General features: G+C 40.9%; 1 protein-coding gene across 2 annotated transcripts; it reads left to right on the top strand.

The window, feature by feature from the left end:
* The first annotated feature begins 229 nt into the window (after nucleotides 1–229).
* Nucleotides 230–20220, top strand: LOC111159744 (chromosome unknown C12orf66 homolog). Of its 2 annotated transcripts, none has more exons than XM_022522326.1 (3): nucleotides 230–965; nucleotides 6724–7009; nucleotides 18975–20220. In XM_022522326.1, the coding sequence occupies exons 1-3, from the start codon at nucleotides 731–733 to the stop codon at nucleotides 19789–19791; spliced, it is 1338 nt and encodes a 445-aa protein (XP_022378034.1). In that variant the 5' UTR covers nucleotides 230–730; the 3' UTR covers nucleotides 19792–20220. The 2 variants fall into 2 exon arrangements, with proteins under 2 accessions (XP_022378034.1, XP_022378035.1); XM_022522327.1 differs by having other exon boundaries at nucleotides 230–806.
* The last annotated feature ends 3780 nt before the right edge of the window (nucleotides 20221–24000 follow it).

Here is a 24000-nt window from a genome sequence, read left to right on the forward strand (position 1 = left end):
CCTTCTCTGTAGAACTTTTTAAGGAACCCTAACGTAGTTTGGGTAGCATGGCCAAGCTGAAGAGCTCTGCTTGGAAGCTGTTTCCTTAGCGCGAACGTGAGATGCTTTGCATAGGATACAGGTGCGAATAAATGCAAAGTGTGTGACTGCGTGAAAATCAGACATAGGGATAAGATATAAACCTTTACCAGTATCAGGTACTATAATCCACTCACCTGCGTTAGTTTAAAAGCTATCAGAACTGATTCCTTGTGAAAGGGCACAATTCCAGCCACTAGCTTCACCGCTCAGCGCCCCGGAGGCCCAAGGCAGGCTTAAGGCAAACCCAGGCCAGATGTCAGAGCACGAACTACTGACGTCATGTAAGCGTGACGTCACCAGCACTGACGCAGTCTCACAGGGAGGGGCCTCTCAGCTCACCTCAGAACGCAGTCTGGTCCGAGGAGCTGCGAGTTGACGGTCTTGCATTCTGCCCCAAAGGTCCGAATGGTCAGCGCTGCGGGAACCGAAGAGCCGAAGCCGCTCCGGAGCTGAAAACGGGCCACTTCCCTCCTTCCTCGGCCCTTACGGGCCTCCTCTCTAAGGCCCCGGCGCGGTCCAGGCAGCGGCGCGCTCACGAGCCCGTCGCTTGCGGCGGTCACGCGCACGCACGCTGGTGCGCACGTTCCCTGAGAACCCGGAAGTGCGAGGGAGAGGAGAGCCACGTGGGTGGAGCTGGATCGCGGCTCGCATGGGGGAGTCTATCCCGCTGGCCGCCCCGGTCCCGGTGGAACAGGCGGTGCTGGAGACGTTCTTCTCTCACCTGGGTATCTTCTCTTACGACAAGGCCAAGGACAATGTGGACAAGGAACGAGAGGCCAACAAGAGCGCGGGGGGCAGCTGGCTGTCGCTGCTGGCGGCCTTGGCCCACCTGGCCGCGGCCGAGAAGGTCTATCACAGCCTCGCCTACCTGGGGCAAAAACTAGGTACCTCCGCCCCGCCCCCAGTGCCCTTTTGAGGAGGAAGGAAAGGGGGTATATTCCCCGATCGGCCGTGGCTTGGGTTCCTTGTCTCACTCCTAGCCTCAGGCTCAACTTGGCACTCCCAGATCTCCTCCCACCGTTCCCTTCCTCCCCTCGGCTTCCACAAACCCCGCCCACCGGCCTCTGCTGCTGATAGATTGGCCGCCGGGTTGGATGCTCTTTTCAAGGCTGTGTCTCAAATCGAAGGGTGTATCCATTTTGCTCAGTGCATGGATTGGTGCCATAAATGAAAAGTTAAGCAGACTGTGTGTCTTCGCTCTTCTGACCAGTGACAACTGTGGCCACAAGAGCAAAACTTGGCAATACAACCTAGTTAGAATTAATGAACACTTTTGTCTGGCCTCTTTTAACACTTTTGTTAAGGCCCCTGCGAGTTACAGATAGAGTCCTACCCCTTCTAGGCAGTCAATAAATATTTAATGGATGAGGAAATAAATGAATACTGGAGAGGAAAGGCAAGAAATATGCCTAACACTAGTAAGAGGGGACTTAAGGGGAAAATGGTAAACACTCCTATCATTCCATCATAAATCTTGGCCCTGAAAATAAGATGCAAGAGCTGATTCAACCGATTTTCACTAGTAGAAACAATTAGTATGAGTAGATCAGAAGGAAATAAAATATGTGAAAGCCAAGGGTATGCATATAAAGTATTACTACTTACAATTACCAACAATCAATATGAATCCCAGAGCTTTCAAAGTTAGTATTTTGGCCCATTTTTAGACCCTTTAATTATCAGAAGCACAGAATCTGGTATGAATGAAGAACACATATATGCAATAAAGAATAGAAAGGTAAAGTTGAGTGCAGATTCCATTTTGATTTTTAGGGCCCCATTTCTTTGTATGGCCTGAAGGTGGCCATGTGCATATTGCTTTCAGTAAACACCCAAAGGGCAGGGCTTTCTGAAATCTTAACTTCTGCCTTAGCTGTTTAAATAATTTGTTTAGTACGTTGACTTACCGGCAAAGTGCTTAGACAGAATCACCGTGTGTATTTTTTCCACCCCTTTTTACAGTGGCAGTTCTCACAAATTTGCAATTGCTGTTGAAATGTTATTATTCCCCTTTCTACAGATTAGCAAATTGTTTATGCGCACTTGTGTGGGTAGGTGACAGGTCTCAAACCAGAATACCTGCCTTTGAACTGTCAGATTGTGTTTTTATACGTATGATTTATTCTTAAAAATTGCTGTATTATAATTTAAAAATACGTTGTATATACAGTTGACACTTGAACGATAGGGGTTTGAATTGCATGGATCCACTAATACACGGATTTTTTTTTATAAATACAATACAGTACAGTAAATGTATTTTTTATCCTTCATGATTATCTTAACATTTTCTTTTCTCTAGCTTACCTTACTATAAGAATATAATATATAATACATATAACATATAGCGTATGTGTTAATCTGTTGTTTATGTTATCATTAAGGCCTCAAGTTGACAATAAGCTATTAGTAATTAAGTTTTGGGGGAGTCAAAAGTTGTACTCGGATTTTTGACTGCTGGGGTAGGTCAGCTCCCTAACACCCCCTCCACCACTCCTGGCATTGTTCAGGGGCCAGCTGTATTTGGAAATGGGGAGAATTCTAGCTGTAAAATTGAAGGTGGGTAATTTTCTGGCAGTTTTAGTTGTTTTTAGATCCCGTCACCTCATGAAGAATGGTGATTGGTCCCCGTCCCATGATCTTAAGTTTGTTTAGGTTCATGTATGAGAATTTGATGAAGCCCATGGACATATATGGAATATATATGGGAAATACAATTTTGCATTTAATCTGCAAGGGTTCAGCTGGATTTCCTAAAGCCTATTGATGGACCCCAATTTAAAAATCTGCTATGCCAGTTTAAGGTGTATGTGTCTGGTTTCAGGAAAACAGAACTGCCCTGTGTGTAAGAGCACGTGTGAGATCATCACTGTTTCTGCCTTGGGTTCTGTGAAATGGCCCTCTGTTGCTGCTGAAGCGAGCACTAGCCCTCATTATGTAAAGTCATTAGTTCTGCATAGACCCCTAGGTTGCATGGATGAGCCTGAAGGCTGCACCTTGAAATTGACCCAGGAGCAATTTATACTATGAAACATGCCCAGGCGTGGTTCTGTTCCCAGGTGATCTGTGATTTCTAAGTGAATGTTCCTAAGCATGGCATGTTTAATGCCTCATTAACTTATTCACATGTATAGTAAATGTAGGTTCCAGATTTTAAATTTTAACTTTGCATCTTACAGTTTTTTGATACTGGAATGTTTGTGATATTAACATGCTTATGACTTTGTGACTTTTTTATTGAAAACTTGTGAAAAAATTTTTGTGTTGCCACTTAAGACATTTCCACGTTCTTCAAATACTTTGTTAATTAGAATTTTTTTTTTTTTTAGGCAAAACAAAAAGTTTTATGTGTATTTTTAAACATTTAAAACATGGTCCAAGAAAGTGAGTCTCTCTGACTCACTCTTATGACTGGTTGTTGATCAGAGACCTTGGCAGTGAATCCTGATTATAGATGCCTGTATGGGCAAACACTTTAGGCAAAGGACAGATCTGACAGGGAGCCTTCTGCTCCTGTATTGGCTCAGTTCTGAAAAACTCTGGGTGGGCCCCTTATCTTAGAGCTTTCTCTTTCCTTTGAGGGGAGAATATACCTGTTTGGGGAAGGATCAGTGATAAAAATATGCCATCTCAATGCTTTTGCAGTCAAATGCTCTACCCCTGCCATCTCAATGCTTTTGGAGGTTTTTAGGTCATACTTTCTCCCTTCTTGTTTAATTACTGGAGAGTTTTCTCAATCTCTGGTTGCTAGAATTTAGCATAGTAGAAAATGACTTGAGAACCGGTGTTTATAAATTATCATTAACAATAAGTTGTGGGATAAAATACTCAATTAGACATTTTACATACTCCTTTAGTATATTTATTACTTGAAATTTCATTATGTGAGATGGACTCCTGAAATCTTGAGAAATAATGAGGATTCAATACATAGAACCTTCTGGAAATAATTTAAAATAATCGTACTTTATAAATCCATAAAATTGTAGAGAGGGAGATGTCTGGTGTCTCTGCTTCCTTGTTTCCCAGTAAGAAGGAAAGCCAGTCTCCATTGGATATTCCTAACCAGGGTAGTCAACAAGTAGGACTGTGCTCCTTAGAGCTTTGAGAAAAGAGACCTGTTAGAAGAAATTCATCAGTGGTCTCTCCCATCCTCGTAGTGTCACTTGGTTTCACTACTAGTGATCGATGTTTACTGATAAGCTTTTCAGGGTATTCTTTGTGTTTCCACTCCCTCAGATAAGGGTTATCTGATGGAAAGGTATTCCTTTTTCACCCAGAGTTAAAATTGTCACCAAGGCCACCCTATTAACAGCAGAGTTGAGTACCCGGTTGAGGTCACCTAGCTAGCTAGCTATGAAGTAGGTAGCTATTCTTTTTTACAGTACATGAAGCTCCCAATTTACCATAGAGTTTTAGAAGTCCAATTAGTAGTAGTTAGAATTTTCTTACATCAGTTATAAATGGAAGGAAAAGGGATTAGTGATGGAATACTCACTTTGCTCCAGGCACATTACATACCAAATGGTATTTTATTTTGTCTTCTTGGCTCTATTACTTGTTTCATGTTAAAAACAACTAAGGCTCAGAGTGGCTAAGTCATTGGCACATTCCACAGCTTCTAAGTTCAGAACTGGAATTTGGAACTAAGTTGGTCAGACTTCCAGACCTTTTAGGTTTTTGGGTTGTTGTTTTTTTGTTTTGTTTTGTTTTGTTTTTTAAGATTTTATTTTTTAAGTAATCTGTACACCCAATGTGTGGCTCAAACTCACAACCCTGAGATTAAGAGTTGCATACTCTGCTGACTGAGCCAGCCAGGCGCCCCATAGATTTTGCATGGTACTCTCGTCTTGTTACCTACCTAACCTAAGAGAATTTTTTCCTAAACTTGGGCACAGAGGTCTATTTATTCCATACTGTTGCCCCACAAAATCTGTAAGGTTAGACTGAAGATAGACAGGGAGGGAGGGCAAACCCTTCAGGGTACAGTCCTGGGTGGGATGTGACTGTTGGGGTCAATCCAGCTGCACCACGTGGCTTTTGCGGCTCTTAGTAGGAGAAATGATTTGAATGCAGGTTACTTTGTTTAGGCAGTATATTGAAGGAAACATTTTTTAAAGTAATAACACTTTGTGGAATAAGTAGTAAGTAGGGTGACCAACCTTCTAGGTTTGCCCGGTGCTGGGGGCGTTCCCAGAACATGGGACTAAGTCTGGTTTTCCAAGATGCCAGGTTTTCAGTGCTAAAACCTAGAAAGCCCTGGGTAGACTGGGACAAGGTGGTCACAGTAGTAGGAAAGTTTGAAATACAAACTGGGCCGTGAACTAGAAAAGAACATTGTGAAATGATTCATTTGTTAAGGGGATATTTTACAAATGCCTTGATGTATTTAGAATAGTAATAAATTTATTCATGAAAGCATCCTGTGTATATCAAGAGAAAATTTAAACTGTCATCCATCTCTTAGGTTTTAACTTATATATTTCTAATATATAAATATTAGATACTAGATAATATTAGATAAATATATATAACATGTATTTCTATATAAATATTTTTATTTATATATTTCTAATTTATATATCTCTAAGAATTACTGTTTTAAACCTGCCCTGTTTCTTTTCATTCTTCTAATGTCTTGCCTGTGACCCTTTCTTTAGTGGGGTGCAGAATTGCTTAAGAAAACATGTACGAACCTGGCTATATAATTATTAGAAATAGAGTTGATCATGTATTAATACAAAGCAAGAAAATGATGTCTCTGCCACTTGATCCTTTTTAACTGTTGAAAGGGATGTATTTGGTCTTTTTTATTTTATTTTTTCCTGATTTCCTTTGGAACCCCTGAGTTACAGCAACAGTTATTATAATTGCTTCCTGCTCTTAATCATTCACAAAGTGGTGCTTGCTTTGTTATAACCTATAGTGTCAGCCTTGTCAAGAGTATTAAAGATTTCTGGGTGCCTGGCTGGCTCATTCAGAGGAGCATGCAATTCTTGATCTCAGGGTTGTGAGTTCAAGCCCCATGTTGGGTTTAGAGCTAACTTAAAGACAGAAAAAAAAAAAGTACTACCGATTACCTTTTTTCTGCTAGGATCCCAGTAGTCTGTGTTCTTGTGAAGGGAAATACATGTATGTATATTTTCCATTTTCTGGTATGGCTTAAAAGATAAGATTCAAAGGAAAATGCAACTCTAATGCAGAAATAATATTTTCTGATTTATCAGGAATAACAACAGTGTTTTCCAATTAGGTATTCTCTTTTGTTTTAAATACATGTCTGGGGAAGGAGAGCTATTTAGCTCCAGGTAGATGGTACCTGCTAGGTCAATTAATCTCTGAAATAAATATGAATCCTCATTGAAATGGGATAAGGGAGAGTTGATACTTGGGTAAGGAAATCATACACAGGTCTGTTGTTACACTAATGAGTTGCACCAGACATTCATTTCTTATTCCTCTGTGAAATTATGAATCACAAAATATTTAAATTCCAATCACAGGAGTCAGAGAATGTGGTAGATGATATTAACTCCCTGAGCTCAACAGACTCCACTCCTTCCTTTTTGGATGCTGGGATATGTTTGGTCCTTCTGGGGTCTCTTCCTCACTTGTCATGTGCTAATGTCATTTGCCTCCCAGGGGGCCAGTCCTTCTTCAGCCGGAAGGATTCCATCCGAACCATCTACACGTCCCTGCACAATGAGCTCAAGAAGGTGGTGACTGGCCGGGGTGCCCTTGGTGGGACCGCCCCCCATGTGGAGGAACTACTTTCCCACCTGTCAGAGCAGCTCTGCTTCTTCGTTCAGGCCCGGATGGAGATCGCAGACTTCTATGAGAAGATGTACACCCTCAGCCCGCAGAAGTTCATCAACGCTGAGGAGCTTGTTGGCCTCTTAGACACCATCCTCAAGAAGTACAGCTCCAGGTGAGTGTAGGTGAGGAGGGAGGAAAGGACACACAGAGCAGTCACACACACACACACACACACACACACACACACACACACGAGCTCCCTCCCCGCACTCTTATAAAGAAAATCTATGATGAAATGACTGCAAAGGGAAGAAATAGTCATTTTACTTTTTTTTTTTTAAAGATTTAATTTATTTATTTGACAGAGATCACAAGTAGGCAGAGAGGCAGGCAGAGAAAGAGAAGAAGGGAAGCAGCTCCCTGCTGAGCAGAGAGCCCGATGCGATGCGGTGCGGGGCTCAATCCCAGGACCCCAGGATCATGACCTGAGCCGAAGGCAGAGGCTCTAACCCACGGAGCCACCCAGGCGCCCTATCATTTTACATTTTATACATATTAATTAAGCAACAGGTGAACATTAGTTCCCTTCTTTGCGCTTCATTAACACCATGCTGGGTAGATACTACTTTAAGCAATGGCCAAAGACCAAGAATGAAGTCATCCTTAAAAGATGTATTATAACTGATTTTGCTACTTATGAAAGAGTTCGCACAAAGGGGAGCATTGTATATAAAATAATGGGGTTTTTTTTGTTTTTTGTTTTTTTTTACTAAACCATTATTCAAATCAATATCCCTTTCAAAGTAATCACCTTGGTGAGTTACCCACTTAGTCCTCAGATTACTTACCATGGGTTGGAAACTTCTTTATAATTGCTTTCAGCATCTGTGGCATAGTTCTGGTTTTGTTTTAAACTTTCTCAGTGGAGACAGGTATCTGTGTTTTTGAGGAGAGCATACTTAAATTTTTTGTAATAATCAAAAGGCTATTTGTAGCCAATTTAATTTTTTTTTAAAAGATGTCGATTAGCTGGAAAATTTGTATTTGAAGGAAACTGCTACTTTTACTTGAAAAAAAATGAGCCTAGCTCTTATGTATTCCTCAGTGCCTGAACCAAAAAACAGTACGCAAGAAATTTGAGAAGTACTGCGGGTTATTATTCAGCTGTAGAAAGGAATGAAGTATGGATACAGGCTACAACATGCATGGACCAGTTACAAAAGATATCATATTCTGTCATTACAGTTACAGGAAATGTCCAGAATAGGCAAAGTCATAAATAAACACAGAAAATAGATTATAAATTACAGATTCAGAAAATTTTTGTCAGGAATTAAGGGGGAAGGTGAGAGTGGGGAAGTGACTGTTCATGGGTATAGGGTTCCTTTTTGGGGGGTCATGAGACTATGCTCAAATTAGATAGTGGTGATGGTTGCACAACTCTGACTATACTAAAGTCATTTTTTACTATGGTAAAAAGTATACTTTATGTATACGAGTTAAGTAGTAAAGCTTTCATGAAAAAAGAAATAAAGCTGTGCAAGGAACACACAAACATCCTTCCCCTGGACTCATATTATTAAATGTTGCTATGTTTGCTCTCTTTCTCTCTGTATATAATTTTATCCCCCCCCCCCCGAATTGTTTGGAAGTTAGATGCAAACATCATGACATTCTATGCCCAAATACTTGGATTGTATCTTCTAAGAATTAAAAAAAACTGTAGCATAGTTTCCTACTCAGGAAATTTAGCACTAATATTTTTTTTCTACTATCAGCAGTAAATAGTATTTAGATTTCCCCAATTGTCTCCAAAAAGTCCTCTGTATTATTTTTTATTGTCATATATTTTCTGTTTTTATGATATATTTTGGATTTTTGTTTTATCTATTTTTACTGGGTAGTACATTAATATGGCTCAAAATTTATAAAGTATGAAATAATACATAGTGAAAAGTGCTCCTTTTCTTCATCTACCTAATTCCTTTCCTAAGAGGCAGTGAATGTTGGGTGTTTTTTTTTTTTTTTTTTAAGATTTTATTTATTTACCAGAGAGAGAGAGAGAACAAGCAGGGGGAATAGCAGGCTGAGCACACAGAGGGGGAAGCAGGCTCCCTGCCAAGCGAGGAGCCCAATGAGGGACTCGATCCTAGGACCCTAGGATCATGACCTGAGCTGAATGTGGATGCTTAACCGACTGAGCCACCCAGGCATCCCAGTAAATGTTGTTTTAGCAAGTTCTTCCTATCATTCTTGAGAGATAGTCTGTGCATATGAATATACACGTTTTCTTTTTTTATTTTATTTTTTTTTAAAGATTTTTTTTTTTTTTTTATTTGACAGACAGATCACAAGTAGGCAGAGAGGCAGGCAGAGAGAGACAGGAAGAGGAGGCAGGCTCCCCACTGAGCAGAGAGCCCAATGCGGGACTCGATCCCAGGACCCTGAGATCATGACCTGAGCCGAAGGCAGAGGCTTTTAACCACTGAGCCACCCAGGCGCCCCCGTTTTCTTTTTTTAAAACAAATTTTCCATGTTAACAAATTTTCTGTGTTTGGAACTATTTTACTTCTTCTTCAAACCTAATTGGTACATTTTTTTTTAATAAAATAATTTTTTGAAATGCAAAAACAAAAATGCTGTTGGAGATATGATTCTTACAGAGAATCTCATGTGGTGATTCCCAAATACTAACTTGACAGTAATTTGCTGAATGGTTTGGGAAACTTAAAGAACCAAACCTGCCCCTTGTCACCCTGCCCTCCTTCCCTGAGGGTTAAGAGTTAGTGATTCTCAATTGGGTGCGCAGAAACCTGTATGTTTTAAAAGTTCTGGGGCACCTGGGTGGCTCAGTTGTTGGGCTTCTGCCTTCGGCTCAGGTCATGATCCTGGGGCCCTGGGATCAAGCCCCGCATCGGGCTCCCTGCTCAGCGGGAAACGTGCTTCTCCCTCTCCCACTCTCCCGGCTTGTGTTCCCTCTCTCGCTGTGTATCTCTCTGTTAAATAAATAAATAAAATCTTTAAAAAATAAATAAAATAAAATAAAATAAAAGTTCCCTGTGATATTGAAAATAGTCTCCATGAAAAAAAATTGTTTTGATAAATAAAAGAAAGATACCAACACTGCGATATACTAGGTATTGAACCTTAACTGTGTGTATGCACGTGCGTGTATATGTCTTATAGGAATGATTATGACCATTTAACTATTTTCATTTTCATTTGATTAGGTTTGTGATCTATCCTATTTGCACCTTCTTTGAAACATCCCACTTCCCAGACCTTTGAGAATTTCTTCCATTTTCTGCAAAAGCCCAGTTTTCATTCTTGAAGCTTTTAGGGCAGTACTTGGCTATACCAGGTACTGAGTGGACACTGATGAAATTGATGGAGCCGGGGGGCAGTATCACCCAAGGTCAAGGTATTTTATCTGTCTATATTCTCCACCCATGCTGCCTTTATCTAATTAAAGGGAATTACAGATTATAGATACATCCAACGCTAAAAATTATCTTAATTACAAACCTAAGGTTAATTTGAACAACATAAATTCCTTAGTTAAAAAATTCTGAAAAGTTGAAATTCTGTATAATATGTTGATTTTGGGGGGAGAAGGTGGAATTATTTTAGGTATAAATTAACATACTTTCCTTTTGCCAGGATAATATCCTTTATTTCTATAGACCTTTTTATTTCTTCTTCATAATATCCTTTTTTCTGTAGACCTTTCTTCTCCTCCTCCTCCTCCTCTTTCTCCTTCTCCTTTTCTGTAGACCTTTTGATTTGGCATCTGTGCTATACCAAACATGTTTCTTTCATGGCTCCAGTGTTCTAGAGAAGTAATTCATATTTTGTATTCTCTTCTGTTGAAAGAGTAAATCCTTTTCCCAAATGACCCAGTTTATCTTTCAGGAAATGTTTATTCACCCCAGTATATCTGATCCATGTCAGAACGCTTCTTTATCTCGTAAGTCGTTCATCTTTCAAATGATAAAATGCTTTTGCAGTAAAGAATTAACAAGCATAATGTATATCATGGAGTAGCCCTGATTTGAGATGCAGATTCTGTGTGCATTACTGCAAAGGCCAGTCTGCTTTCAGAGACGAAATGGGAAACACGTTTGTTTTTTCCCTTTGGAAGGCAGTTGTATTCAGAGTAGAACTGTATTAAAGGTTTCCTCCTTTGGCAAACTTATTACATTATTAAGCAAATGTAAATTATTGCTTATGAACCACAGTCATTGAGATGCTTCATTTCAAATCGAATAATTAACGTTAATCATTTTTACAGTTTCCACTGTGTGCCCTTAGAAGGAAAAATATGAATTTAGCTCATACAGGATCAGGATATCTACTATTCCTTGAATACTTTTGAGGAGAGGTAGAACTTGGTGTGTTGTTTTTGTTTTTGTTTTTGTTTTGTTTTCTTTCCAGAGAAAACATCAATGGAACATTTTTTGATTCTGTAGAATTCATTTTTAATTTACTTACCTCTTTTGTACAGTGAGCATAAAAGAAGATTCTGGCAAATTTTTCTATTTCATAGTTAAACAAAGCTGGAAGATGGGTTATAAATGCAAAATATTTACTAAGTCGAGAGTAATTCTTAGTAATTCTTTTAAAGAAGTAATTCTTTTAAAGAAGCAAGTATTTATTCATTCCAGACAGCTTTTAAAAATCCCTTTGATGGGGGCGCCAGGGTGGCGCAGTAGGTTAAACACCAGACTCTTGGTTTCAGCTCTAGTAGTGATCTCTCCACTGGGCTGTAAGATTGCCCCTGCCCCTGCATCAGGCTCTGCGCTCAGCAGGAGACTGCTTACGACTCTTCCCCTCCCTCTGCTCCTCTCTGCCCTGTGCCAGCATGTGCGCTCTCTCTCAAATAAATAAATAAATCTTTAAAAAAAAGAATCCCTCTCAGGTGGCAATAATATACCATTAAGTGACTTATATCCTGTAACCATGATTTTACAGATAGATTTTAAAGAACTTTTTTTTTTTTAAGATTTTATTTATTTATTTGAATGACAAAGATCAAAAGTAGGCAGAGAGAGAGGAAGGGAAGCAGGCACCCCTGCTGGCCTTGATCCCAGGTGAGATCATGACCTGAGCCAAAGGCAGAGGCTTTAACCCACTAAGCCACCCAGGCGCCCCTGAAGAACTTGTTTTTAAAGATTTTACTTTTTTTATTTTAAAAGATTTTACTTATTTGAGAGAGAGCATGCGTGAAATAGAGGGGGAGAGAGAGAGAGGGAGAAAGGAAGAGGGGGAAGCAGAAAGGAAGAGGGGGAAGCAGAGGGAGAGGGAGACTCCCCGCTGAGCAAGAAGCCAGATGTGGGACTTGATCCCAGGACCCTGGGATCATGACCTGAGCTGAAGGCAGCTGCTTAACCCACTGAGCCACCCAGGCATCCTTAAAGATTTTACTTTTAAGTAATGTCTACACCCAGTGTGAGGCTCAGACTTACAATCCTGAGACCAAGAGTTATGCTCTCCACCAACTGAGCCAGCCAGGAATCCCAGAGAACACTTTTAAAAATTGAGTTACATGAAGTTTCTGTTTGCATTTTAGGGAACACAGTTTTTGATCTGAATGCTTCAGATGACAGGATTCTCACCAAGGGCAGAACTGTGATTTATTTAGGCCTTGTGCCCTTTTTCGTTCAAGAAAAGATTTGTGATGATAAGTGAAATTAACTGTTAGTTGTGTGTGTATAGTTCAACAAGGTGACTTTCTGCCCACTGAAAATTTCCTAAGCAAAACCAACCAGAGTGCCATTTCTGTGGGACACGGTCTACGCTAGGCATTCGGCATGTCTGAATCTTAACAGCCTTGCCCCAGCCCATCTTTTCAAATTTATCTAAGGCCCATCAAATGCTTTAAATTGTACCCAACGTCTTAGTAAAAAGAAAGAAGCTTCAAAGAGAAATTTTTGAGGATTTTAAGCAAGAGCCAAAAAAACAATCCATAATCTAATGTGTTCCCCATAAGTATTTGCCATTTCCTACTTTGGTTCATTATTTGTTTTGCCTAGAATGTCCTTGAACTCGGAGGGGAGGAAAAATACCTTTTCTTCTGCCCTTCTAAACTCAATGGGGAGGGGGGAGGCTTTAACAAAAGACCAATTACCAAGAGAAAAACATACCAGTGTATTTAATTTAAGTTTTACACGTTAAGGAAGCCTTCATAAAATAGTGTTTTTATGGTAGGTTTTATTGAAAAACAAAATTCAGCTGAGTCCATTTGAAGATGTAAGAGTTGTGGGAAAATGTGCCAGGATGAAAAAAGGTCTGAGCTAAGTGTCTAAGCTAGGGGAAGCAGCAAGGCCTGTTTTTTCAGATTCCTCTCTGTGTCCCTTGTGTTTGGAGATAAGGATGCTTCCTTCCTTAGAGTAGGGGGAAAGGCACATTTCTCATGAGGGTTTTATGACCTGATTCAGGGAAGGGTCAGGAAATCTTTCCTACACTTATTTCTAAATTCACTCAACTTAAAACAGTCAGTATATAAGATGCCATATTTTGGGGTAGTATGTTCTGAAGCCCATCACATTGTCATATCATATGTCAGTTGCTGTTGCCACAATCATTCTTTTTTTTTTTTTTTTTAAAGATTTTACTTATTTATTTTATAGACAGAGATCACAAGTGGGCAGAGAGGCAGGCAGAGACAGAGAGAGTGGGGGAAGCAGGCTCCCCGTTGAGCAGAGAGCCCGATGTGGGGCTCAATCCCAGGACCCTGAGATCATGACCTGAGCCTAAGGTAGAGGCTTTAACCCACTGAGCCACTCAGGCGCCCCTGCCACAATCATTCTGTATAACAGACCACCGAGCGTGCAGGCTTGCAAGTCTACTGGAAGTTGGCCTGACAGGCCTGGCTTAGCTGAGTAGCTCTGCTTAACACTCTTGGTCTCACTGGGCTTGGCTTAGTACTGTGAGCTCTGGGCTTGGTCTGTTCCTTCCGAGCCCAAGATTAGTGGGGAGCCAGCCACCCAGTGGCTCTGGCCCAAGCGCAAAAGAACAAGCCCAACCAAGCTCATTTTCAGCATCAGATCTGTTAACAACCTCTTGACAAGAGTGAGTCACATGACCCAGTCTGTAGTCCAGGCATGGGAAAGTACTCTTCATCTCAGGGGAAGACCTGCAGAGTCACATGGCAGAGGGTCTGGAATCAGGGGTGATTAAGAATGCAGCCAGAATGGACATCGGGGAGGGTATGTGCTATGGTGAGTGCTGTGAAGTGTGTAAACTTGGCGATTCACAGACTGTACCCCTGGGGCTAATAATACATTATATGTTAATAAAAAATTTAAAAATTAAAAAAAAAATGCAGCCAGAAATTTAAGCTCTCCTCTTTACATGGCCAAGCCCTAGCTGCTTTTGAAGTTGTATGGCTCAATTCAAATTCTGTCTCCCTTATGGCCAGCATAATCTTTCAACCAAAAGAAATTGCTCCTTTTTCTAAAATCTTATTTTATTTTGCACCTCCCATAAGAGATGTGTTAACTTCCAACTTGTATCCATCATAAGTACCTCTTCCTACCTTGGGAAGACTCTGTAAGGCAAACCTTTGGCTAATGCATCTTTATATCTTCAGTGTATTTGTATCTAAAAACTAGTAAAAATTTTAAATGAGAAGAGACTATAGTGTTTTTTTTTTATTGTAGTAAAACATACATAACATAAAATATACCGTTTTGGGGGCGCCTGGGTGGCTCAGTGGGTTAAAGCTTCTGCCTTCGGCTCAGGTCATGATCTCAGGGTCCTGGGATCGAGCCCCACATCAGGCTCTCTGCTCAGCGGGGAGCCTGCTTCCTCCTCCCTCTCTCTGCCTGCCTCTCTGCCTACTTGTGATCTCTGTCTGTCAAATAAATAAAATCTTTTTAAAAAAAAATACCGTTTTAAGTGTATAGTTCTGTGGCATTTAGTACATTCACATTGTGCTACATATTTGGTTGGGTTTTTTTTAAATATTTTGTTTATTTATTTGACAGACAGAGATCACAAGTAGGCAGAGAGGCAGGCAGAGAGAGAGGGAAGCAGGCTCCCCGCTGAGCAGAGAGCCCGAATCGGGGCTCGATCCCAGGACCCTGCAATCATGACCTGAGCTGAAGGCAGAGGCCTTAACCCACTGAGCCACCCAGGCGCCCCTACATATTTGTTTTCAGTTTTTTTTGTTTTTGTTTTTGTTTTTGTTTTTGTTTTCAGTTTTTTTAATCTGACTTCTCACATGCATGGAACCTGGATAATTCTTTTGGAAGGAACTCCTTGATGTAGATTTGTGAAAGAGAGTTCTCTCTCTCTCTCCAGACCCCCCTTTCTTTCTTTTGGCTTTTTTTTTTTTTTTTAGAGCAGATGTTCTCTGCAAATAGTTGTCAATTTATTCTGAATTCAGACTCTTACAAGCTTGCTGCCATAGTTGAGGTGTGTATTTTTGGATTACAACAATTTAACAGATCCCCCTATAGTGTGAGTTGTAAATGGGTATGAGCCACAGAGCATAATGGAAATGGGGAAATGATACATCATAATGCTAATCTCAGAGTCTTGGCAGAATAAAATTAACATGAATTTTTAGCTCTTCTTAAGGATGAAAAATAGCTTCGCATTCACATTCATCCTAATAAATGTTGAACATTTAAACACTTTTGGTATATGTTTATGGAAGAGCTTGTTCAGAATTCTTTCTGGAAATTTGTACAGAGAATTCATGTTCTTTCAAGAAGCTTGGATATAAATGATGATTTCCAGTGAAGCAGAAAAATAACTTAGAGTATTGTTATTTGTGGTAGAATTTTCTTCAATCTTATACCGTTTTCCTGTTATTGAAAGTCTTACTGTGTTCCAAGTTCCTTGGCAGATTTTCTTGATACCCATTATTATAGAATCTTGTGATGCTTTATGGTCGTTAAGTGTCAAAGGGCCTAAAGGCCAAGGAGGTAGAAGCATTTCTTACAATTCAAAGATGTTGAAACGTGCTGTAGTGAAGTTGTGTGTGTACATATGTATTACATATGTATTAGACTTTCTTTTCTCTTTTTTAAAAGATTTTATTTATTTATTCGTCAGAGAGAGAGAGAGAGCGTGCGAGCGAGTGAGCATGAGCAGGGGGAGTGGCAGAGGGAAAGGGAGAAGCAGGCTCCCTGCTGAGTAAGGAGCCCAATGTGGGCCTGGATCCAGGACCCTGGGATCACAACTTGAGTTGAAGGCAGATGCTTAACCAACTGAGCCACCCCGGTGTCCCTGTATTAGACTTTCTTAATGTTTATTTCAAAGCAGGTAATGTTTGAAGGGTCCAAAGTAGTTAATCAACTCAGCACATGAGCTAGAGAGTTTGAAATCTAGTTTATCTTTCTGATTTTTTTTAAAGATTTATTTATTTATTTTGGAGAAGCATAGAGTGTAAGAGACAGAGAGTAGGGGGAGGTATAGAGGGAGAGAAGCTTTAAGCAGACTCTCTTCTGAGCACAGAGTCTGATGTGGGGCTTGATCTCATGACCCTGAGATCATGACCTGAGCTGAAATCAAGAGTTCAACACTTAAGTGACTGAGCCATAAGGGCACCCCTATCTTTCTGATTCTTTGAATGTATTATTAGACTGAGACCCTCCACCCATGTTTTAGCTTTCCCTCTTAAAGAATATTGAAGGTAAAATGCTGGTAATAGAAAAAAATAATGTGTGGTCATGTAACTATATCCTTATCACATGATAATGAGTTTCTGTCTTATAATATCTAACTTAGTATGGGTTCTCTAATTAATGTTTAATAATCTCTCTAATTAATGTTTTTTTTTAAAGATTATTTATTTATTTATTTGTCAGAAAGAGAGAGAGAGAGAGCACAGGCAGACAGAGTGGCAGGCAGAGGCAGAGGGAGAAGCAGGCTCCCCACAGAACAAGGAGCCCGATGTGGGACTCGATCCCAGGACGCTGGGATCATGACCTGAGCCGAAGGCAGCTGCTTAACCAACTGAGCCACCCAGGCGTTCCTCTAATTAATGTTTAAATGGATTTTTTAACTCCAGCTATATTTGCAATGATTTTTTTTTTTTAACTTTTTCATTGATAAACCAACTTTTTCCTTTTCAGCTGGGGCCAGAACAGCCACATGAGAAGATTCTGTCTTGTTGACAGTGAAGCAATTAACTTACATGGGTTCGGGCCTGTAAATAATCTCCCATGGTGCCTGGGGCATAAGATACGCTCAGTAAATGCTAGATCTTGCCCACATATTGAAAATAGGGTCCCTTGCAGATGCTTTGGGTCTTTGGGAAGAGTATAAGGGCTTGGTGTTGGCTCCTTGAGAAGGAGGGTGCACCAGGCCAGGCAGACACTCAAACCGCCCTACCCCCGCCCCGGCATTTCTCAGAAGGAGCAGCCTAAGCAAGAAAGCTCTAAGTGGTCCATACAAGGGCTCTCCTTACCCATTGTTACAGAATTTCATTTAGATCACAAACAACAGAGCAGAAAGTAGGATTCAAATCTTAAATAGTTGGTTGCCATGTTTACTGACTCTCTCTGAATCTCTAGTATGTGCCATATGTTCTAAAGATAAAGGAGCGAAGGGAGTAAGCAGCTTTTCCTTCTCCTCAGGGAGGAGCTCAGACCAAAGGAGACCATATGTCCCATAAATTCTGTGATGAAGCTACTCAAGTGGAAAACAGGTATTAAGAAACTAGAGGATTCGGGGTGCCTGGGTGGCTCAGTGGCTTAAGCCTCTGCCTTCAGCTCAGGTCATGATCTCAGGGTCCTGGGATCAAGTTCCACATCAGGCTCTCTGCTCAGCAGGGAGCCTGCTTCCCCCCACCCCGCCCCTGCCTGCCTCTCTGCCTACTTGTGATCTCTATCAAACAAATAAATAAAATCTTGGGAAAAAAAAACATTAGAGGATATGGTCACCTGACTCAGTCTGGAGAACAGAGAAGACATCTCTAAGGAAATGACTTTGAAGAGGAGACCTGAAACACCAGAAAGAATGTGCTCTCACTTGCCTCAGGTTCTCTGCACTTGGCCTTTCCCTTTTCTTCCTGGGAGATACTCCCACATCCTCTCCCCTCCTGCTACCCGATACTACTGTTAGCAGTGAATTCGAAAAAAATGTTTTACAGATAGCAGGTAGCAATCCATGAGTCATAAAGTTAATTCAGTGAGTAGTAATCCAATTTTAAACATAAATGTTGAAATGTTAGATATTTTTTATTTAGCTCCCATTTTTTTAAGGTTTTATTTATTTATTTGACAGAGACAGAGCACAAGCTGGGGGAACAGCAGGCAGAGGGAGAAGCAGGCTCCCTGCTGAGCTAGGAGCTTGATGTGGGGCTTAATCCCTGGACCCTGGGATCATGACCTGAGTCGAAGGCAGATGCTTAACTGCCTGAGCCACACAGCCCCCCCCCAATCCCATTTTCTTTTTTAAGTGCAACTAAATATGAAGAAAATTTGAAAAACTAGGATTGAATAAGGGCTTACCTTACGGAGTTACCACAATACCTTGTGGACTTACAATGAACGTTAAGTAAGTTTACATGTGTTCCATACACATTTAAGAGAGCTTTTAGTGACTTTTTTTCCCCCTCTGCCTCTTTAGGACCACATCTTGGAAAAGGATGCCTTGTTTTGATGATTATGTTAGTTTTACAATTTCCAGAATAAATAAAATAGGTTCAGAAAAAAGTACAGCTAATTTAATTTCTTTGTATTTGAAAGGAAGGTAGTCCCTGCTCTCATTTTTTGTTTCAATACCAGGCGATTTCCATAGGAAGATGTTATGCTGACATAATTCTGAGATGGTGAAGTTATGTCAGAACTTTTTATTTATTTTTAAATCTATTGTTTATTTTTTAAGATAAATAAATAAGTAATTTATTAATGAGTGATCCACGCAGGACATGGGGCCTACTGTGGGGCTTCAACTCATGACCCTGAGATCAAGACCGAGCTGAGATCAAGAGTCAGATGCTTAACTGACTGGCGCCCCAGACCAGTTTTTCAAATGAATCAACATGGAGCCCTTCAGTCATTCCTTTCCCTGATTCCAAACGTAGTATTATTTGTGTGGCCACAGTGTATTGTTTTGAGGGTTGAAAATTCCACGTGGAGTAACATTTCCACTTATTTCTATTAATTTCCCTTCCCCTCTAGATTTCACCACCCCATCCTCAGTCCTTTGGAAAGCAGTTTCCAGCTGGAAGTGGACGTCCTGAGTCATCTCCTGAAGGCCCAGGCTCAGGTCTCGGAGTGGAAGTTCCTCCCGTCCCTGGTGAACTTGCACAGTGCTCACACCAAGCTGCAGACTTGGGGCCAGATCTTTGAAAAGCAGCGGGAGACCAAGAAACATCTGTTTGGAGGGCAATCTCAGAAGGCCGTTCAGCCCCCACACCTTTTCCTCTGGCTGATGAAACTCAAAAACATGCTTCTTGCCAAGTTTAGCTTTTACTTTCACGAGGCACTGAGCCGGCAAACGACTGCTTCAGAAATGAAAACGTTGACTGCAAAAGCCAACCCAGACTTTTTTGGAAAGATTTCCAGCTTCATCAGGAAGTATGACGCTGCCAATGTGTCCTTAATCTTTGACAACCGAGGTTCTGAGAGCTTTCAGGGTCACGGCTATCACCACCCCCATTCCTACAGAGAGGCCCCTAAGGGTGTGGACCAGTATCCAGCTGTGGTGTCTCTGCCCAGCGACAGGCCCGTCATGCACTGGCCCAATGTCATCATGATCATGACAGACCGCATGTCCGAACTGAACAGCTTGGAGAAGGTGGTCCACTTCTATGATGACAAAGTTCAGAGCACCTACTTCCTAACCCGCCCGGAACCTCACTTTACAATTGTCGTCATCTTTGAATCAAAGAAATCTGAAAGAGACTCCCACTTTATTTCCTTCCTCAATGAGCTCTCACTGGCCCTCAAGAACCCCAAAGTTTTTGCGAGTCTGAAGCCTGGCTCCAAAGGCTAGCAGGTGGTTTGTGTGAAAGGTTCGCAAGACTGGAAGGTGTGTTCCTAATTGCTCTAATGATCTGCTGTGGTCTGTGATTAGAGTTTCCATCCATTCATGCTTCTTTCAGAGCTAAATTAAAGACAAATCCTCCCTAATTGTGTTGCACACTTTCTAAGCAATTAAGGCCAACTGAATTAAGTATCCAAAGAGTAATCCAGGAAGTGATCATGGCTACTGTGTCTCTCCGTGGTACAGCAGAGGACCTGCAGCATTTTCTCCTATTTTCCTGTGTTTCACGTAGACTGAATATTTATTAGCCTTTGGTTTTTCTTTCCACCTGTTTTACATTGTTCTAAACTTTGTTTTAATGCAATTCCAAATGCCTTCTCCTCTCCCCTCCTTGCAGGACCAGTAAATGGGATAAGATATTAAATGGCCTTTTCAGAAGGACTGGATGTTTTCTATCTCATAAATTAGCAAGTTAACATGAAATTAGTTTTATGTTTCTCATCCACTAATTAATATTTTGGATACCAAAATCAGTGTCTTGGTGAGAAATTTCTGTCGGTTACGGAAATTGAAGGTGAATCAGAATGGTCGCATAGCATCAGTTCTAACTGTTCAGAAGGCTCCCATGACTACTTTAACAGTCATGGGTTCTTTGGGGGTGATCTACACACCTAACTGCATTGCATTTACGCTTATAAATCAGAGCAACTTTTTCACTCTGTTTGAAAGTTAGCATAAGCCATAACATGGGGTTTCTTCACTCCTCCCCATGTCATCTACTTGGCTTTCTGTTTTTCACCTTTCTGCTGAGATGTATGTTGATGTTTGGCTCCACTCCCTGCTTATTCTTAGGCTGAAAAAGGATGACTACATCCTTTTTCAGCCACTTTTAGACATTCTTGCAACTTAGTCTGCTTTTCTAATATCAGAATGTTGGTATCAATACCTTGTACTTGCTAAACATCAATTGTGCATTCAAAAGACCTCTTCATAGTTGAGTAATCCATTCAGTACTTAATTTAAGCATCTCTGAACTTGGGTTTCAAGACTGTCTCCTCCAGATTATCCTCAGAAGCAGTGATACATCTTAACACATGCTGCCTTAACACTTTCCTTCGGTGGGTGTTCATCGGGACGTAGATGGACCCGTGAAGGCCTCACGGGCTATGGGGAACTTCACTTCTAGGTTATGATTCAGAATAAAAATAAGCCACAAAGAGTCACCGAGTTTTTACTATTTGTTGGTTCCTTCAGTGCTTGTATGCGATTTAGTGATCGGCTTATCCAGTTTCTCATGACCGCACAGAGCCAAGGTTTCCCCGGGCTGCCCCAGCAGTGGAGCTGGGGCTGGGCAGAGCTGCTCCCAGCCTGCACCGGGAGGCCTGCCCACCTCAGGCGGGACTATGTGCTGGAAGGACCTACTGGCCTATTTTCTATTTCTTTTCTTTTTCTTTTTTTTTTTTATTCACTCAGGTTCCATAAAAATCTGAACAACATCGAACTTACATAAAAAATTGAAAACAACTGGAACTAAAAAGTCAAATCGTTTTTCTTCCCTTTTGCGCTTTGCCAAGAAACTGAAAAGTATTCCTTGGTGTTCATGTATTATTTTTTGTCCTAGGTAAAACCATTAGCCTTAAGGATGTGGTCTCCCATGTACCTAAAAGAAATATGCTTCAGTGGAACATGGAAGAAGACTGTAAATAAAACTTGTATATAATATTTAAATAACCAATCCTTGTCTAGAACATATTTGAAATGTATATTTATTTTTAAACATATTTTGGTTCAAGCCAAGAAACAAAGTGATTCTACGCTGAGATTTGTTCTCTAAAATCAGTAAAGAAATGATCCATAAAGTCTGTATTTTGCTAAATGGAAGAGTAAATCCGCATATTATCTGCAGACTGTTTACTTTGAAATTGTTTCTAAACCACAACTTGATGCGTTTTTACGTGTAACTGGAAGTGTGGGCAACGCTTACTGAGATCGCCAACATGTCCATCAAGGAGGGTTCCTTTCAGGATGCCCTTTGGATGCAGGGTGAACGTTCACAACTCTGTCCCCTTGGGTCCAACCTGGCATCTGATGACGTCATTTTAGGGTGTGTGTGAACATACAGTCGTCTCCCCTTATCTGCCATTTTGCTTACCTCGGTTTCAGTTATCTGCGGTCACCACAGTCTGGAAGCTGAAAGCTGGGGTTCTGCCTCCAGACGAATTATCGGGAGGTCAGTCATAGTGTTTCGCTACATCACAATGCCTGCATCGTTCACGTCCCTTTATCTCGCTGCATCAGCATGCTGTCATCTCATGTCATCCCGAGAAGGGAGAGTACCCTACGGTAAGATTTTCAGAGAGAGACAGACCACACTCACATAACTGGAATTACAGTATAGTGTTATAACTGTTGTATTTTATTATTAGTTGCTGTTACTTCTCACCGTGCCTCATTTACACATTACACTTTATCATAAGTATGTGAGTATAGGAAAGATCATAGTATATTTAGAGCTTGGTACTGTGCAGTTTCAGGCAACTGCCTTGAACGTACTCCTCGCAGGTCAGGCGGGACTCCTGTATAGCTGGATTCTTAACTGAGGAGCCGATACCCTTACATTATTTCTCTGTGCATTGGAACATCTCATAGAAAATTTACTTACAGGAAAGAAAATAGTTGGTAACTCACTGCCCTTCTGCAGAGCCACTCATGGGATCATTAGAAAACGTTCGCCCTTTGATCTAGCAGCAAACTTGCCTTGTGTTTTGGCTTATCAGCCTCTGAGCTTGACTTTCTCATCTGTAAAATGGGAATAAGGAAACGCAGGCTGCTGCTTTCAAAGGCTGTGTAAGAATGGAATGACATCATGCATGTAAAAAAGGCTTTGCAAGCTTACTTGGGTTTGAAAACCGTATAAATAAAAGATGGCTCATTCTTTCCTTAAACTCAACACCTCTCCTGTTCTCGTCTTTCTCTTCAGATCTGGGGCATATGTGTGCTTGCTTCATCACTGTGTTTGAACAGTACTTAACTAATTTAGAAGAGGAGGCAGAGAGATGCCTAAGCCACTCACCCTCCCTTCCCTCTCTCCTTATTTTAGAATCCTTGCGGTTCTTTGTTCCTAAATTTTTATGGCTGGTTGATAGCATCACTTTAGTTCTATAGTCTGACTGATTTTTTTTCTTTTTCTTTATGGGTGGGGTCCAGTTGCTCTTTTAATTCCCAAGTGAGGTGTGTTAAAATCTCTGTGATGGTAGATGTCTTCCTTTATTTCTGTCAGTTTCTTGCATCTTGTATTTTAAAGCCCTTTTCTTAGACCCAGAGACATTTTTTTTTTCTTTCTCACGTATCAGCCATGTTATTGTGATGAAGTTTCCTGCTTTATCTCCATTACTGCTCCTTGCTTCGAAGTGCATTTTGCCTTTTTTTTTTTTTTTTTACAACCCAGCTTACTTATACTTACTGTTCACATGGTGTGTCTTCTCCTATCCTCTCACTATTTGTATCATTATTTTTAAAGCGTCTATGGTAAGAACTAGAGAGAGAAGACTGATTAAAAAGAGCAATGGCCACCTCTGTGTGCTGCATTCTGACCCACTCTGCCTTCTGATTGAAGTGTTTAATGCATTTCATTTCAGACCTGTTAAGTTTTTACAATCAGGACTTCGCTGATGGTATCCCCTCAGCCAGCACTGAGCATGCTTTTTCATCTTTTTTTTTCCTTTTTTTAAAAAAAAAACTATATTTATTTATTTGACAGAGGTCACAAGTAGGCAGAGACAGAGACACAGAAAGAGAGGGAGAAGCAGGCTTGCTGCTGAGCAGAGAGCCTGATTCGGGGCTCCATCCCAGGACCCGAGCTGAAGGCAGAGGCTTAACCCACTAAGCTACCCAGGTGCCTCTCTTTTTTTTTCCTTTTATGTTGGAAGTTAGATTAAGAAGTTTGATCAGGGGGTGCCTGGGTGGCTCAGTGGGTTAAAGCCTCTGCCTTCGGCTCAGGTCATGATCCCAGGGTCCTGGGATTGAGCCCCGCATCGAGCTCTCTGCTGGGCGGGGAGCCTGCTTCCTCCTCTCTCTGCCTGCCTCTCTGCCTACTTGTGATCTCTGTCTGTCAAATAAATAAATAGAATCTTAAAAAAAAAAAAAAGAAGTTTGATCAGATTTCTCTCCTTTTTTTTTTGGTGTGCCTGTTATGTATTTTATTGGGAGATAGCTAAT

Source organism: Enhydra lutris, unplaced genomic scaffold (genome assembly GCF_002288905.1).
Source record: "Enhydra lutris kenyoni isolate GAN:26980312 unplaced genomic scaffold, ASM228890v2 scaffoldscaffold69, whole genome shotgun sequence".
NCBI classification, from domain to species: domain Eukaryota; kingdom Metazoa; phylum Chordata; class Mammalia; order Carnivora; family Mustelidae; genus Enhydra; species Enhydra lutris.

What these genes read in the sequence shown, in the direction of transcription:
- LOC111159744 (XM_022522326.1), top strand. Translation starts at nt 731, where the DNA reads ATGGGGGAGTCTATCCCGCTGGCCGCCCCGGTCCCGGTGGAACAGGCG. An exon ending in CTACCTGGGGCAAAAACTAG is followed by an intron (nt 966 to 6,723) that starts GTACCTCCGCCC and finishes TTTGCCTCCCAG; the next exon opens with GGGGCCAGTCCTTCTTCAGC. An exon ending in CTCAAGAAGTACAGCTCCAG is followed by an intron (nt 7,010 to 18,974) that starts GTGAGTGTAGGT and finishes CTTCCCCTCTAG; the next exon opens with ATTTCACCACCCCATCCTCA.